We start from the raw sequence: 18656 nt of genomic DNA on the forward strand, positions 1-18656 counted from the left end.
ATTCCGCTCAAACTCTGAATGCCAGGGCTCTCCTGAAGTTTGATTTGATTTCCAATAAATTTGCATTGATGTCAGAGTGGTTAGAGGGATAATAGAGCGCTGAGTACCAGGCCATTAGCGACTGGACGTTAGCAAGTTTGGTAGGCTACTAATGACCATCAGCGGTTTTGGAGAAGCCTGGTTACCATGACTCAGCGGTCACGTGGAATTTGACTATGGTCATGACTCGTGAGTGGCGGTAATACGGTCACCATAACAGCCCTACGCCAGGGTCGTGGGTTTGATTCCTGCTGGGGCCACTAATGGGAAAGGGTTTGCACTCTCTGTTGTAAGACGCTTTGGATAAAAGCCTCTGCTAAATGGCATGTATTATTATATAGTATGTCTCTTCCTCCTCTCCTTTTGCTATTCTCTTCTATTTTTCACTCCCTCCATGTCTCCCTTCCACTTCCCTCTGTCTCCCTCCTCCCCTCTCCATCTCGCTTTCCATCCCCTGTTCCCCTGGAGTCTGGCTAGAAAAGCTTTTGTGGATAATTGATCGACAGAAGGAGGGGATCGATGCCGCTCGTCTTGACTGAGAGACTAATTTCCTCCCGCCTCTCCCTGTCTCGGGATTTGTCTTTGTCTGTCTCCCTCCCTCCTCCTTCTCTCTAGCTCTCTCACTCACCATCTTTCCACACCCTTGTCCTGTCCATGACTGTGGTAAAGGCATGGATTGCAGAGAGAGGAGATGATGATAAGCAAAGAGGAGGAGAAAGAACGGGATAATGAACACATGGGACCAGAGTTCATTAAGTCATTTTTATGGATCTTGAACTCTAGTAGCCCCAGTAGGACCGAAAGCACCGGAACACTTTCTGCAAGCCTGCCCTGGTGCTTTATGAGTTTCATTGATAGCGCTTATGATCTGTCTCGGTGGGAGGCCACTAATAGACTCTCCAATGTGTCTGTTGTTTCATTACTACACAATCTCTGCATAGAACACTGCTTCTAACAGCACTCTATTGGACCTGCTTATGCAGAGGATATATAGGGGTACTTGTCGATGTCTGCGAGTGTGTGTGTTCAGACTGTGAGTTGGATTGATGATAAAATGTCTTGTTGAAAGCATCAGGTGGATAAAGTGTACTGAATCTCTCTCTCTCTCTCTCTCTCTCTCTCTGCTTCTCTCTCTCTCCGCTCTCTCTCTCAGGTATCACTACAGAAGGGATCTACAGAGTGAGTGGGAACAAGTCAGAGATGGAGAGCATGCAGAGGCAGTTTGACCAGGGTGAGTCACCAGAACCTCTCTTTTTGACCGTAGACATTCAACACACACACACACACACACACACACACACACACACACACACACACACACACCAACAATATGAATTGTCAACAATATGCTATACACTCAGTGACCAGTTTATTAGGTTCACAAAAACGGTTCACCCCTACAGACAGTCATGTGGCTGACTATATAAAGCGGGCAGACAGGGTTTGAGGCATTCAGTTACTGTTCGATTGAACATTTACAATGGGCAAAACAAGTGACCTAAGCAACTTTGAGTGTGGTGTGATCATCGGTGCCAGGCGTGCCGGTTCCAGTATCTCAGAAAGGGCCGGCCTCCTGGGCTTTTTACCCGCGAGTGTCTAGGGCAAGTTTTCCCAAACTCTGTCCTCGGGACCCCAAGGAGTGCACATTTTAGTTTTTAACCCTAGCACTACACAGCTGATTCTAATAATCAACTAATCATCAAGCTTTGATAATTTGAATCCGCCGTGTAGTGTAAGGGCAAAAAACCTGTACGTGCACCCCTGCACGCTGGTCTAGGGTTCACTGAGAACGGGGCGACAAACAGAAAACAGTCCTGTGGGTGAAAACATCTCGTTGATGAGAGGTCGAAGGAGAATGGCAAGAATCGTGCAAATAACGGCGCAGTACAACAGTGGTGTGCAGAACGTCATTTGATAAAGCACAACTCATCGGTCCTTGTCATGGATGGACTATTGCAGCAGGCGACCACACCGGGTTCCACTCCTATCAGCTAAAAACAGGAACTGGCTGCGGTGGGCACGTGCTTACCAACACTGGACAATTGAGGAGTGGAAAAACATTGCCTGGTCAGACTGAGTGTAATTATTGTAGAGTCGTCAGACCCCGTGCCACCTGTGGTCAGTGCCTATGTGCACATACTGACCTATGCGCACGCACACACACACACACACACACACACTCACCAATACACAGAAACACACTCACATACCTAGGCACAAACAGGCCATGGAGGTGCAGTGTTAGTGTGTTGTATCTGTCCAGAAGCCTGTTGTCTAATGGATTCGCCTAATTAACCTGGGAGCATCTGTATCATGGATATGCAGGAAGGAGAGGCCTTCCTCACATCGTAGCGTAGCGTGTGTGTGTGTGTGTGTGTGTGTGTGTGTGTGGGCTGTTAATTTCCTCCCAGATTGGTTTGGTTAATGAAGCATGCTCGCGCGCGCGTGTGTGTGGGAGAGAAATCAGTGAGGCTGAATCCGGCTGAGGTAATCAGAAGCGAAGTCCTGTGTCCTGTCGAACAGGACCCTAGACCAAGGTGACAATACAATTACACATGAAATTACAGCACCGGTAGACCATAGCACCCAATCAGCTGTCACCTAGCCACCCCTTACAGCAAAGGTAACCCATGGTGATGGAGCCACACAGCCAGTTCAGATACAACAGCCGAGACCAGACTAGTTTTAGAACTTCTCATGTCGGCTGCTGGAGTTTCCAAAGTTCAACATGTCAAATCTTAGCTAAAGACTTGGGATGAGACGGATTTGTTTAGCCAATTAGAGAGCAGTGCCCTGACGTTCTGTGTTTAGCCAAGCAAACCGCTGTTAGCTATTTTGCTGCCGTGATATTTATCTGACAAGTCCGTGTGCCCTGTTTCTGGTGCATGTATTTCATGATACTTGTTCACTACAACACCGTGCTATAACAAGTGGCAACTTTGTATCAAAGTTGTATCGAGTCATTGTGAAGATTCCCTGTTACCGTGGAAACAGTCAACTACCCATCTCGTCTTCTTGATCTGAATGCCCTGTCTTTAGTGAGCTATTCTTCCACACATAATTCTAAAACTGGCTAGTTCTGTCTCGTCTCTCCTTATGTCGGCTGTTTTTATCTAAACCGGGCTTCAGGAGCACTGAGATCTGGAGCTCACTCTGAGGCCTGGTCTGAGAACAGGTCTGAATCGGAAGCACTAGGCATTACTGGGTGAGAACTGACTAGGGACCAGTGTTATCACTGAAGCTGCTCTGTTATGTACACAACAGGTCCTATTTTCCTTCTCTCTTTTTTCTGTCTCTTTCATCCTTCCTCGCTATCCCCTCTCCCACACCATTGCCATCTGTCTAACTCTTCCATAATCAATCCCCTACTTTCTATTCCTCCCCGCCTCTCTTCCTCCACATTTGTCATAGATAGGAGAGAGTAATCAGAGAAGGGTTTTTAACAGTGTATATATTCTTATCCTTTTCTCCCCTCCTTCACCCCTTCCTTCTCTCACACTTTTTCTCTGTGTTTTGAACAACAAGCCCGTGGCAGCAGGACAGGCGTCGCCTGTGATTACTCTTGGTTTATAGTTTTAATCAACAGTTGTGCTTCTGGTGCTGCTGACCTCGTTCCCATTCTCTCCCATGTGGTCCCTTATACTGACCTGCCACACTGAATAAAAGAGACTCACCGAGGAGCTGGGGCCAATTGGGTGTAGTTCCTTCTAACGGGATAAGCGGTGTTCTCTAAGATATACGGAACTTGTATTGTGTGCTGGTGTTGTGGTTTGTTTAGTCAGGTATTTTAGTCTATCACCAGGTGGGGTGATACTATAGCAGTAAAACAAATGAGTTTAAGGCAGACCTTTTGTGTGTGTGTTTCATATTGTTGTCTCTTGTAGATCATGTCCTAAATCAGGTGTCTCTTCCATGTCTTATTCTAATGAACCTCTCTCTCTCCTGCTCTCTGTCTCCCTGCTAGACCATAACCTGGACCTGGTGGAGAAGGACTTCACTATCAACACGGTGGCCGGGGCCATGAAGGCCTTCTTCTCCGAGCTGCCAGAACCCCTGGTGCCCTACAGCCATCAGATCGAACTGGTGGAGGCCTTCAGTAAGACATGGGTCTGGGGAGAGGGGACAGAGGGGGCTGGGTAGAGTGGGGTGGAGAAAAGGGAGCTGGGGAGAGGGGGGGGTGCGGGAAAAGAGGGCTGGGGGGGGGGGGCTGGGCTGCGGAGAGGGGTAGAGAAAGGGGGGCTGGGGAGAGGCTTGGGGAGTGCTGGGGCTGGGGAGAGAATGTATTAGGGTTGTCCTTGCTCTATGAAGAAACCAGTGGCGGTCGGTGCTGTTTAAGATGAGGGAGGACACTTTTTCTTATTTTTCTTTTTTCTTTATGATCATGGCCTTATTTCTATTACAGCATATTGGATGACTCATTCATATTCCATTCACCCAGCTTAATGTAACATCGTTAGGTTTAAGCCACTACATGATACTCAAATTTTCCCTATACCCATCATGAGGTTGCTACAAACTATGAATGAAAGTTTACAACGTAGGTGCACAGGTCAAGAGAAATGTGACTAATCAAGGTGACAGACACATTCAATACCGCCTTGCGCTCTCTTGCCTGCATCTAGCTGATCTAGAGTGTAAACATTAGTCCAACAGTTGCAAACGAGAGTTTCTATTGGACATAAGCAGGTATGTTTATCCAAGTTTCGTTCCGTTTGCTTCCGTTTAAGATTGTTTTTTGGTTTTTTTAAACTGAATTGGCGGAATGAATACACCCCTGATCACACGCAAAAACAATTCACTTTCATAGCAGCCACATACAAACAGCATGATCCTTCTGATCGTTGTATAATTCCTTCTCGCATCTACCTGCTCTCCTCCTCTCACCTTTTCCTTTCGCTTGTGGACTTCAGTGTACAACACATCAGTTTTCTGTGACCAGACAAAAAAAACGTTCCAAGCCAAACCTTCATGTCATAACCGCTAACCGCTCCACACAGCCTATATTGTCACCATATTAACATCATGGTCAACATGGCTACTAGAACTAACGCGTTAGTAAACCCGTTACAATCATGCAGTACAGTCAACAGCAAGCAGTTTATCAGTTTCACCGGTGGGCCCTTGTTCCCATAAATTAATAAAACAAAAGCTTACCTTACTTGGAAGGGTTCCAGTGTTGGATATCTAGCTAGCTAACAGCATCCCTCTCTGTTTGAGCCGGGTGTTTGAATAGGCTAAACTAGCTAGCTGCATTTACTAGCAAAGAAAGTGGGGAAAAAAAGACAACTAAAAAGCTCTCTTGCTTCTCCTTCATTTTTGAAGAAATTACTTTAACTGTTCAACTATTGTCTTTCTGTCTCTGAGTCAACTACTCACCACATTTTATGCACTGCAGTGCTAGCTAGCTGTAGCTTATGCTTTCAGTACTAGATTCATTCTCTGATCCTTTGATTGGGTGGTCAACATGTCAGTGCATGCTGCAAGAGCTCTGATAGGTTGGAGGTCGTCCTCCGGAAGTTGTCATAATTACTGTATAAATCTATGGAAGGGGGTAAGAGACATGAGCCTCCTAGGTTTCGTGTTGAAGTCAGTGCACCCTTCCAAGATGGCGCAGCAGTAAGATGTTTGTTTTCGTCCCATGTAAATATTGTCTTTTTTGTATACATTTCATTATATTTCAATCTCTTTTTTTCCATTTTTGAATTAAATATACCTTCCTGCAACCCGCCTCACACAATGTGGTCCGTATCTGCTATTTTTTTAGACCTTATAACTGGAACTTCCATCAGAAGCTAGCCAGCTACTTAGCTACTAGCTATTTAGTCATTGTTAGCCACTGCTAGCGGTCTTTACCTTTAGCTTCTCCACCAGTCGCTTTAGCCCGGAAAACACCTGCCAGTCTGCACAGAGCGATATCAGCCCTGAGCATATCGGACTTATTTTTTTCCACACTACATCACCGGATTCCTGTCGCAAGCTCTGGACCAATACACCAGATCTTCGCAGCTAGTTAGCTGCTACCGAGTGTCTACTGTGGCTAACTCCCTTGTCCAGAAGCATGCACCAGTTAGCCTCGAGCTAGCCTCGAACTAGGCCCATCTCCCGTCTAGCAAACGAAGTACACCAACTACAATACCTTTCTTGGCAGTTGACCTGGACCCTTTGTCAACACAGAGCCCCGCCGATCCATCACGACTGGTCTGCTGTCGTAATTCGGCCGATGTGCTCTCAACCGGCCTCTGCGTCGTGGATGTTGGTGATGAACCAACTGCTAGGCCTGGCCCACTAGCTTCCTGAACGCTGTGTCTACCGCTCGCCTAACGTAGTAATCGACTACCAAATGGCTCCCTGTTTCATCTATTGCTGCACATTGGACCCTATGATCGCTCGGCTACACAGCTGATGCCTGCTGGACAACATGGTACTTCATTTTGTTATCTGTCGGCCCCAGCCTCAAACTCTTGCCCTGTGTGTAGCTAACTGATCCTCTCTGCTCATTCTGCCCATTTACCCGTTGTTGTTGTCCTAGCTGTTTACCCATTGTCTCACCCGTTGTTGTCTTAGCTCTCCCAATCAACAACTGTGATTGCTTTATGCCTTTCTCTACTGTCAATATGCCTTGTATACTGTTGTTTAGGGCAGCTCTCATTGTTTTATTTTACTGTGGAGCCCCTAGTCCTGCTCAACATGCCTCAGGTAGCCCCCTTGTCCCGCCCCCTTGTCCCACCCCCACACATACGGAGACTGCACCTAGCTTAACTGGCGCCTCCAGAGATGCAACCTCTCTTATCGTCACTCAATGCCTAGGTTTACCCCCACTGTTCTCGTACCCTACCATACCCTTGTCTGTACACTATGCCCTGACTCTATCCTACCACGCCCAGAAATCTGCACCTTTTATTCTCTGTTCACAAAGCACTATACGACAAGTTCTTATAGCCTTTAGCCATACCCTCATCCAGCTCCTCCTCTGTTCCTCTGGTAATGTAGCGGTTAACCCAGGCCCTGTGTGTCCCCAGGCGCTCTCATTTGTTGACTTCTGCAACCATAAAAGCCTTGGTTTCATGCATGTTAACATCAGAAGCCTCCTCCCTAAATTTGCTTTATTCTCTGCTTTAGCACACTCCGCCAACCCTGATGTCCTAGCTCTGTTTGAATCCAGGTTTAGTTCGAGCTTCTATTTTTAAAGATCCACCAAAAATTCTGAAATTTCCATCCCCAATTACAACATTTTCCGTCAAGACAGAACTGCTAAAGGGGGCGGAATTGCAATCTACTGTAGAGAGAGCCTGCAGAGTTCTGTCATACTATCCAGGTCTATGCCCAAACAGTTCGGGCTTCTACTTTTAAAGATCCATCTCTCCAGAAATAAGTCCCTCACTGTTGCCGCTTGTTATAGACCCCCCTCAGCTCCCAGCTGTGCCCTGGACACCATATGTGAATTGATTGCTCCCCATCTATCGTCAGAGTTCGTACTGCTAGGTGACCTAAATTGGGATATGCTTAACACCCCGCCCGTCCTACATTCTAAGATAGATGCCCTCAATCTCACACAAATTATCAAGGAACTTACCAGGTACAACCCCAAATCCGTAAACATGGGCACCCTCATAGATATCATCCTGACCAACTTGCCCTCTAAATACACCTCTGCCGTCTTCAACCAGGATCTCAGCGATCACTGCCTCATTGCCTGCGTCCGTTATGTGTCCGCGGTCAAACGACCTCCCCTCATCACTGTCAAACACTCTCAAAAACACTACTGCGAGCAGGCCTTTCTAATCGACCTGGCCCGGGTATCCTGGAAGGATATTGACCTCATCCCATCAGTAGAGGATGCCTGGTTGTTCTTTTAAAAGTGCTTTCCTCACCATCTTAAATAAGCATGCCCCTTTCAAAAAATGTGGAACAGATATAGCCCTTGGTTCACTCCAGACTTGACTGCCCTTGACCAGCACAAAAACACCCTGTGGCGTACTGCACTAGCTTCGAATAGTCACCGCGATATGCAACTTTTCAGGGAAGTCAGGAACTAATACAAACAGTCAGTTTGAAAAAGCTAACCATAGCTCTCCTAACAGAAATTTGCATCCTGCAGTACTAATTCCAAAAAGTTTTGGGACACTGTAAAGTATATGGAGAATAAGAGTACCTCCTCCCAGCTGCCCACTGCACTGAGACTAGGAAACACTGTCACCACTGATAAATCCACAATAATCGAGAATTTCAATAAGCATTTCTCTACGGCTGGCCACGCTTTCCACCTGGCTGCCCCAACCCCGGCCAACAGCTCTGCACCCCCTTCAGCAACTGCCCCCCCCCCGCTTCTCCTTCACCCAAATCCAGACAGCTGCTGTTCTGAAAGAGCTGCAAAACCTGGATCCCTACAAATCAGCTGGGCTAGACAATCTGGACCCTCTCTTCCTAAAATTATCCGCCGCCTTTGTTGCAACCCCTATTACTAGTCTGTTCAACATCTTTCGTATCGTCTGAGATTCCTAAAGATTGGAAAGTGGCTGCGGTCATCCACCTCTTCAAAGGGGGAGACATTCTAGACCCAAACTGTTACAGACCTATATCCATCCTGCTCAGCCTTTTCTAAAGTCTTTGAAAGCCAAGTGAACAAACAGATCACCGACCATTTCGAATCCCACCGTACCTTCTCTGCTATGCAATCTGGTTTCCGAGCTGGTCACAGGTGCACCTCAGCCACGCTTAAGGTCCTAAATGATATCATAACTGCCATTGATAAAAGACAGTACTGTGCAGCCGTCTTCATCGACCTGGCCAAGGCTTTAGACTCTGTCAATCACCGTATTCTTATCGGCAGACTCAACAGCCTTGATTTCTCTAATGACTGGTTCACTAACTGGTTCACTAACTATTTCTCAGATAGAGTTCAGTGTGTCAAATCGGATGGCCTGTTGTCCGGACCTCTGGCAGTCTCTATGGGGGTACCATGGGGTTCAATTCTCGGGCCGACTCTCTTCTCTGTATATATCAATTATGTCGCTCTTGCTGCGGGAGAATTCTTTGATCCACCTCTACGCTGACGACACCATTCTGTATACCTCTGGCCCTTCTTTGGACACTGTGTTAACATCCAAACGAGCTTGAACTCCATACAACACTCCTTCCGTGGCCTCCAACTACTTTTAAATGCTAGTAAAACTAAATGCATGCTCTTCAACCGATAGCTGCCCGCACCCACCTGCCCGACTAGCATCACTACTCTGGACGGTTCTGACTTAGAATATGTGGACAACTATAAATACCTAGGTGTCTGGTTAGACTGTAAACTCTCCTTCCAGACTCACATTAAGCATCTCCAATCCAAAGTTAAATCTAGAATCAGCTTCCTATTTCGGAAAAAAGTCTCCTTCACTTATGCTGCCAAACATACCTTCGTAAAACTGACTATCCTACCGATCCTTGACTTCGGCGAAGTAATTTACAAAATAGCCTCCAACACTCTACTCAGCAAATTGGATGCAGTCTATCACAGTGCCATCCGTTTTGTCACCAAAGCCCCAAATACTACCCACCACTGTGACCTGTATGCTCTCGTTGGCTGGTCCTTGCTACATATTCGTCGCCAAACCCACTGGCTCCAAGTCTTTATAAGTCTTTGCTAGGTAAAGCTCCACCTTATCTCAGCTCACTGGTCACCATAGCAACACCCATCCCTAGCACTCGCTCCAACAGGTATATTTCACTGGTCATCCCCAAAGCCAACACCTACATTGGCCGCCTTTCCTTCCAGTTCTCTGCTGCCAGTGACTGGAACAAATTGCAAAAATCACTGAAGTTGGAGACTTGTATCTCCCTCACTAACTTTAAGCGTCAGCTGTCAGAGCAGTTTACCGATCGCTGCAGCTGTACACAGCCCATCTGTAAATATCCCATCCAACCAACTGCCTACCTCATCCCCATATTTGTTTTGTTTTTCTGCTATTTTACACACCAGTATTTCTACTTGCACATCCTCATCTGCACAAATATCACTCCAGTGTGAATTGCTAAATTGTTATTACTTTGCCACTATTGACCTATTTATTGCCTTACCTCCTTACTTCATTTGCACACACTGCATACAGATTTTTCTATTGTGTTATTGACTGTACGTGTGTTTATCACATGTGTAACTCTGTTGTTTTTGTCACACTGCTTTGCTTTATCTTGGCCAGGTCGCAGTTGTAAATGAGAACTTGTTCTCAACTGGCCTACCTGGTTAAATAAAGGTGAAAAACAAAATAAACAAGAGGACGGAAGCTAGCTGTCCTCCAGCTACACCATGGTGCTACCCTACAGAGTTACTGAGGCTACTGTAGACCTTCATTGCAAAACATTGTGTTTTAATCAATTACTTGCTAACGTGAATATAGTTAGTATAGTTTTATGAAATTCAACGAGTATGGTCCTCCCCTTCCTCCTCCAATGGAAGATGCACAAATTTTCTGTGAAGCAAACAAAATTCATACAGAATGTTAGATTATCAAGTACACTTCTTTCCTCTCTGTTCTTTCACTGCCATTGCGTTTTGTAATCCGTTGTCGTGGAGACTTAAGGTGTAGCGTCGCGGCCCAGAGATTTACCTCTACTCCGGAGGGCGGTCATCATTCAGCGAGCGGAGTGAGTGTGTGTGCGAGGCCCCTGAGCCGTGACAAAACCCTGATGAAACCCTGCGGCCTGCAGCAGGAGAGAGACTCTACACACACCATTTAAAGAGTAGTTAGAAAAGAAACACTTACAGGATGGATTGCAGAACTCGGCGTATGACCCTGTAGACTGCAGAAGAAGTGAACACATGGTTTGAAAAAGGAGCTGGATAACATGTGAAATGGTGTGTGTGTGTGTGTGTGTGTGGCTCCATCTGCCTCGCTCACATGGAGACACAAGACTGGCTGTGTTGGAGTGCTGATATCAGCTTGTCTGACTCACTCCTATCGTTGGGCTCAGCACACCCAGAGGACCTGTGTGTGTGTTCATGTGTGGCTTTAGAACTCTGTGTGTGTGAGATCACTGCTATGCATTGTTGAGTCATCTCTGACTCTCAGCTGTGATTTCAGATTGTCTTCAGTTTGTGTGTGTGCGCTTTCGTTCTTTCCCTCTAACCTCTCCTGTCTCCTTTCGCCCCAATCAGAGATCAACGATCGGGATCAGCGAGTTCACGCCATGAAGGACATCCTGCGCCGCTTCCCCAGGGAGAACTACGACGTCTTCAAATACGTCATCAATCACTTGAACAAGTGAGTGGCTCAGTGACAGGGCTGTGACAGCCATGCTGACCACAGTAACAGTCGTCCACCCCGCAACCTTTGACCTTCCACCCTGCCAGCTACACCCCTGGCTCTATTGAGTCAGCTTTATATGCAGTCAGTTGAGTCATAGCACAAACACTGGAGAGTTTAGATTTCTAGATTGTTACTTTATGATTTCTTGAACAACTTACATTGTTTTCTCTCTCTCTGTCCCTCCCTTCCTTTCTCAGGGTGAGCCAGAATAACCGTTTGAACCTGATGACTAGTGAGAATCTATCCATCTGTTTCTGGCCCACTCTGATGCGGCCTGACTTCACCACCATGGACGCCCTGACGGCCACGCGGACCTACCAGACAATCATCGAGTCCTTCATCCACCAGTGTGCTTTCTTCTTCTACAATCAGCCCCTGTCTGACACCCCTGGCGGGCACGCCTCCCCCACAGCCACCATCTCCTCCCACGGGGGAACCTCGGCCTACTCCTCCTTGGCCTACAACTCTCCCTCCCTCACACCGGCCCCGGCCCCTTACGTCATGCCCGCCACGCCGCCCGTCATCCCCCACTACGGGCCGCCCCATACCCATACCCAGATGTCCCCGCCCCACACCCCCCAGTCCCCCATCCAAGCCCTACTGCCCCCCCTGCACCCCCATCACCCTCCCACGGAGCAACACATGCTGTGAACCAGTGATGGAAGGAAAGAGAGATTTGAGAGGGAGATGGAAAGAGTTTGAGATTCAGAGGTATGAGGGAGCGGTGAGAGAAGAATGTAAGTGAATGAGATTTTGAAAGGGTGGCGAGAAGTATGGAGGAAACGAGAGGAGAGAGAGTTTGAGAGACAGGGAAAGCGAATGAGATGATGAGGGGGTGAGTGAGATGCAGTACATATAGGGGAAAACTGTTGGGAGAGGGGGTTATCCAACCCCCATTTGCGTTTTAAAGATATACACACACACACACACACTACACACGGAAGGGGGTGGGAAAGAGAAACTTTTGGGCCACTAGTACATGCGTCTTCCCGTACCACTGTAGTCTCTTGACTCTTCTCCCTCTACCATTTCTTCTGCCCCCTTCTCCACTGCCTTGGAGAGTACCTCCCTCTTTCCCCATCCAACACACACAAACGCCACGTGTCCATGTCCCTCCCCAACCATAAGGGACCTCAGAACTGCTGACCGTAGCCAAGCAGGGTATCTGTGGGGGAAGTGTGGGAGGACATTGAACTATATGGACCTCCTAGCTGGACTCTAAAACCACTCCCCAGCGCCCCACCTTTCTCGCCCCACCACTCCTCACTGCGATGGGGCTGTGGTTTGCCAGCGACTGCCCTGTCCTCCCAGGTTGATCCTGGGTCCAGGTGGAGGGAGGACCTGACCAGTAGCTTCTCTATGTTTATTTGACCACTGTTACCAGGAAATGGACTAGAGGCATGCTTCACCTCTCCCCCATGGACTAGTTTCCACTTCAGTAGACTCATTCCTAAACCTCCGCTTCAGTGTCTGCTACAGCCAGAGATAATTTAAAGAACAAAAGTCTCAACTAACTGGATCTGCAGGGAGGCTGGAGCACGGAACTTTGGGTGCTCTCACACCCTCGGCATCTTGGGAAAGCTCCTTCCATTCCTCTCTCTCTTCTGACACATGCCCCCGAGCCTCCAGGCAATGCTGGAAGACTGTTGTTTTTCTTTTGATTAAAGAGGATATCTTTTACCCCCCCAGTTTCTTCCTGATGTTTAATGTTCCACCTTTCCTCTTTCGTTCCCCCCTATGCTCCCATTTTTTGATTTTCAAACTGTGGATCAGTTTTGGAGTGTTCCGTTGATGACTGACCAATCAGAATGCACTCTCACACAGCAAGTCCCTCCCGTCAGATATCAGTGCTTACTTCTTATTGGCCCATGTGCTTTCTGTGAAGGGTGGGAATAACTGTCAGGGAGATGTAGGAAGGACTGGGATATGGATTGGGATTTTGAAGGGGTGGGATTCAGGGATGCACTTTACGGACTCTAAAAGGCATTTTGGGCTCTTAGACACGGAATGCCAAGAGGAACAACCATAACGATTCCCATAAGGATCCCAGGAGGCATTGGGAAGTGGTGGCAGGGAATTCATACTTCCTCCTGTTACCAATGAAAGGTTTGGAAGCCTGGAGAGACATGGGGGGCATGACCTGTGTGTGTGTGTGTGTGTCTGCGTACATGTGTGCACATGCTTCTAATATGGTAGAGAGCGGGAGAGTCATTAGTGTAGAGCTCTCTGAAGTTTATTGAGATTGAGAGACTGCAGAGCACTTTTGGGATCCTCTTTAGTGCGAAGTGCGCCAACACTTTCTCACCACGTCTAATGCGTTGTGAAGTCGTGTAGCCACCTTACTGAGAACACACCATTGCCATCTGGTGGATAACATAGTTACTGCAGCTATGACCTCACCCACCACTGCATGGGCGGAACACCATTCCCCCCCCCCGGGTGTAACATTAGATCTTTCTACATTCGTAATCCCTCATATTTACCAATTGAATGTCAAGTCAAATGGGTTTATTGAGCCCAATAGGAATTCTTTGTATATAACGTAAATGGAGAGTCTATACTATGAAAGCCATATAAACTGCATTGAGATTAGCCTGTGGATGAGGATCATATCTGTTGTTGCTAGGCTGCCAGCACTTTGCTACAGATGTATATACTCTCCAGAGTGTGGTGTTGAAGGAGTGTATGACAACATTTCATGTCAGCTGTCCATGATGCACACAGTCCAGTGACTAGTCCAGTGACTAGTCCAGTGTCCAGCTGGGCTCTGCTAGTTGGCGGTATGTGGTGATGTGTAGTCATGTGTTTTTGTACTGAGGCTTGCTCTGGATAGCTGTTCAGATCCATTCCAGCTGACTATGACCGGGAAGGACACGAAGGAAAGGAGATGAGGAAGCTCGTTCAGAGTATTGAAACGCAGCCAGTGGTGTTGATAGTCCCTCAATGCCATCCTGTGTTTATTGGTGTCCCACTTCCTGGTTGGCACCACTTGGTACCCCTGCCCTCTTTTGAAACGGCACCGTTCCCTGGTCCAGAGAGGCGCTCCGGGATGGAGCAGAACAGACCATCTATTCATCTGTGTTGATGACTGCGGAATTCCATGGTTCTGTCTGTGGTTGTCATAGAAACCTGTTTGATCGCTAGAGTGTGTGTGTGTGCGTGCGTGCGTGCGCTCGCACACGTTAGAGTGAATCCAAGGTCATGTAATTTGTTTCATTTTGACCCTGCGCTTTACACACTCATGCCTCTCTCCAGTTCCCATTTGTCTTGAATGACAGGCCTCCCTTCCAATCACTGGAGTTATACCCTGACGCCAACCCAATGGCCTATCATGCACTACCTATATGACGTTTGTCTGTGTTAAGGACTGATGTCATTTGAGCTGTCGTCAGTAGCCAGACATCAGTGTAAACTCGACACTTAAGAAAGACCATGTCGCTTTATAGCGGAGAATGTATTTATCCTCACGGTCATTATCCCACTTAATGTAAACTGGGCCTGACCACAGTTATCCTCTTAGTTACCTATAGGTTTACTTTTCACAGATGGAGAGTGAGTCAGTGAGAGAGGTGAATGGGATCATTATTTGGGAGATGAAGGGGGGGGGCAAACTCTGGTACTTTTGAATGCCGGCCAGTGGCATTCCCTGTGTATATCAATGTGTTAATACTGAACAGACTGTGAGGCAGCCAAAGACTGTGCAACAAAAAAAAAGGGTGGGGGAGAGAGGAAGCAAAGCGACAAGTGGAGAAAAAAAAACTATCGTATTAAAAATGTGACTTTGGTTCTGCAATCTTGTGGCTGCGTCGCTTTTCTTTTTCTTTATTCTTTGCAACAATGGTGAGAGACGGTCTGTTAAGTTAAAATGAGAAACAAGCAAACTATATTCAAATGGTTGTTTATTTGTATGTTAGAGGGTCTAACACTTTGCCCTTTAGTTAATGGTGATAGAATTGTTTTTCTTTTTTCTTTTAATAATAAAAAAAACCCAATGTTTTTTGAACAGTTTTGTAAATGGTGAAGAGACCAGCCTGGTATAGTGCATGACATTTTCCCAGGCAAGGGAGGGGGCTCGACCACTCTCAGTATTTAAGACAAGAAGATTAAAAAACAATGAAATAATGGGGGAAAAGTTAACCTGTATAAAAGATAAAATGAAGTAAACTGAAAAAATACGTCAACACAAAAAAATTGCTGTCATTATTTGCTAAGAGTATGGTAATTTGTCTCAATAGGAATGGTGTATACAGCAAGGCCTTACGTGACCTGTATTCTAGTTAATAAATCAATCTTGTAAAACCTGCCTCCTGTCTGTCTGTCTGTCTGTCTGTGCAAAACCCACTGACTCATCTCCTGGCACACCACACACAGCTCTGCATATACATGTAGTATTATCAGTGTGTACTGTGAGAATAGGTGTCAAAGATTAAACTATGGATTCATACATACGGCCATATTTCATTGACTGGAAAATGAATGAAAGGAATTTAATAACTTATTTCCACAGAAATAATCGGCTACTCCTGGAACCAAGTGGAGAAAACTGCCCAATGTTGAGTTCGCTAGAGAGACCGGCGTCGTTAATGGCCTATGCTCCGTGGGGCGACGGGCCTAAGTACTTTTCTACAGTTGACAGGTGTTTCTAATCATTACATTCTAAAAAGACAGAGTTAACTTCTAGTGTAGTCAAGTGACTTTTCCCAACGAAAATTGCCTAGAACATTAGAATAGCTTTACTAGAGTAACGATTTGCTACATTTGACTTAATCTCTTTCAGTGGTGTAAAGTACTTAAGTTGGATCTGTAAAGAAAATGTACTTTTCACTCCATACATTTTCCGTACATTTTGAATGTTTAGCAGGCCAGGAACATGGTCCAATTCACACACTTATCAAGAGAACATTCCTGGTCATCCCTACTGCCTCTGATCTGGCGGGCTCACTAAACACACATGCTTCGTTTGTGTTTGGAGTGTGCCTTTCTAGCCGTAAATTAAAAAAAACGAGAAAATAGTGCTGTCTGGTTTGCTTAATATAAGGAATTTGAAATGATTCATACTTTTTTTTTTACTTAAAAAAAAACTTTTGATACTTAAGTATATTTTAGCAATTACATATAGTTTTTATACTTAAGTGTGTGTGTATGTATATGTGTATATATACTGCTCAAAAAAATAAAGGGAACACTTAAACAACACAATGTAACTCCAAGTCAATCGCACTTCTGTGAAATCAAACTGTCCACTTAGGAAGCAACACTGATTGACAAATGTCACATGCTGTTGTGCAAATGGAATAGACAACAGGTGGAAATTATAGGCAATTAGCAAGACACCCCCAATAAAGGAGTGGTTCTGCAGGTGGGGACCTCCGACCTCTTCTCAGTTCCTATGCTTCCTGGCTGATATTTTGGTCACTTTTGAATGCTGGCGGTACTTTCACTCTAGTGGTAGCATGAGACGGAGTCTACAACCCACACAAGTGGCTCAGGTAGTGCAGCTCATCCAGGATGGCACATCAATGCGAGCTGTGGCAAGAAGGTTTGCTGTGTCTGTCAGCGTAGCGGCCAGAGCATGGAGGCGCTACCAGGAGACAGGCCAGTACATCAGGAGACGTGGAGGAGGGCAACAACCCAGCAGCAGGACCGCTACCTCCGCCTTTGTGCAAGGAGGAGCAGGAGAAGCACTGCCAGAGCCCTGCAAAATGACCTCCAGCAGGCCACAAATGTGCATGTGTCTGCTCAAACGGTCAGAAACAGACTCCATGAGGGTGGTATGAGGGCCCGACGTCCACAGGTGGGGGTGTGCTTACAGCCCAACACCGTGCAGGACGTTTGGCATTTGCCAGAGAACACTAAGATTGGCAAATTCGCCACTGGCGCCCTGTGCTCTTCACAGATGAAAGCAGGTTCACACTGAGCACGTGACAGACGTGACAGAGTCTGGAGACGCCGTGGAGAACGTTCTGCTGCCTGCAACATCCTCCAGCATGACCGGTTTGGTGGTGGGTCAGTCATGGTGTGGGGTGGCATTTCTTTGGGGGGCCGCACAGCCCTCCATGTGCTCGCCAGAGGTAGCCTGACTGCCATTAGGTACCGAGATGAGATCCTCAGACCCCTTGTGAGACCATATGCTGGTGCGGTTGGCCCTGGGTTCCTCCTAATGCAAGACAATGCTAGACCTCATGTGGCTGGAGTTTGTCAGCAGTTCCTGCAAGAGGAAGGCATTGATGCTATGGACTGGCCCGCCCGTTCCCCAGACCTGAATCCAATTGAGCACATCTGGGACATCATGTCTCGCTCCATCCACCAACGCCACGTTGCACCACAGACTGTCCAGGAGTTGGCGGATGCTTTAGTCCAGGTCTGGAAGGAGATCTCTCAGGAGACCATCCGCCACCTCATCAGGAGCATGCCCAGGCGTTGTAGGGAGGTCATACAGGCACGTGGAGGCCACACACACTACTGAGCCTCATTTTGACTTGTTTTAAGGACATTACATCAACGTTGGATCAGCCTGTAGTGTGGTTTTCCACTTTAATTTTGAGTGTGACTCCAAATCCAGACCTCCATGGGTTGATAAATTGGATTTCCATTGATTATTTTTGTGTGATTTTGTTGTCAGCACATTCAACTATGTAAAGAAAAATGTATTTCATAAGATTATTTCTTTCATTCAGATCTAGGATGTGTTGTTTAAGTGTTCCCTTTTATTTTTTTGAGCAGTATATATATATATATATATATATATATAAAAAACACTGTTAGACTTTTACTCAGGTTGTATTTTACTGGGTGACTTTCACTTTTCCGTTAGTCATTTTCAATTAAGGTATATTTACTTTTACTCCGGTATGTTTTGTATCAAAAAGTAGGTTGGGCCTCTTTGTATGTAAGGAGATAAACAAGAAAATGCTGCTATCTCCAAATAATCTACAAAGCATAAACTTCCTATGTATTTATCATTAATTCAATTTCCAAACGACCTTCCCAGTCTCAGGCTTGGATAACAGTGAAGGCCCCTTCAGTCTCCACAAAGTTGGGTAAAGCTGCTTTTAGGACTATACATGCTTTTCTGTGAGATGTAAGACTTTCTCGAGAATTAACTATGTTTTAACGTCTACTTATATTCCAGGTAACGTGGAACTTATAAAAACATTACCGGCCATTCGATCTGATCATAATCCCATTCTTTGTCAATTTCAAATCTTCCCAATGAACAATTGTGCACTGAGATGGAGGGTTAAAAATACTTTACTACACAACTCTGACTTCATTTTTCAGTTTAGATCTAATTTAAAATTATGTTTTGGAATAAATTACTAC

At 46.2% G+C, this 18656-nt stretch overlaps 1 protein-coding gene across 2 annotated transcripts in view; it reads left to right on the forward strand.

The window, feature by feature from the left end:
• Positions 1-15636, forward strand: part of arhgap35a (Rho GTPase activating protein 35a) — a 104825-nt gene extending 89189 nt beyond the window's left edge. For both annotated transcript variants that reach the window (XM_045724377.1, XM_014213449.2), the window contains exons 4-7: positions 1193-1270; positions 4004-4135; positions 11183-11288; positions 11531-15636. In XM_045724377.1, the coding sequence (XP_045580333.1) occupies positions 1193-1270; positions 4004-4135; positions 11183-11288; positions 11531-11984 (770 nt within the window). In that variant the 3' untranslated portion in view covers positions 11985-15636. The remainder of the gene's footprint in view (positions 1-1192; positions 1271-4003; positions 4136-11182; positions 11289-11530) is intronic.
• Positions 15637-18656: the final 3020 nt, after the last annotated feature.

This window comes from Salmo salar, chromosome ssa09, assembly GCF_905237065.1.
Source record: "Salmo salar chromosome ssa09, Ssal_v3.1, whole genome shotgun sequence".
NCBI classification, from domain to species: Eukaryota; Metazoa; Chordata; class Actinopteri; order Salmoniformes; family Salmonidae; genus Salmo; species Salmo salar.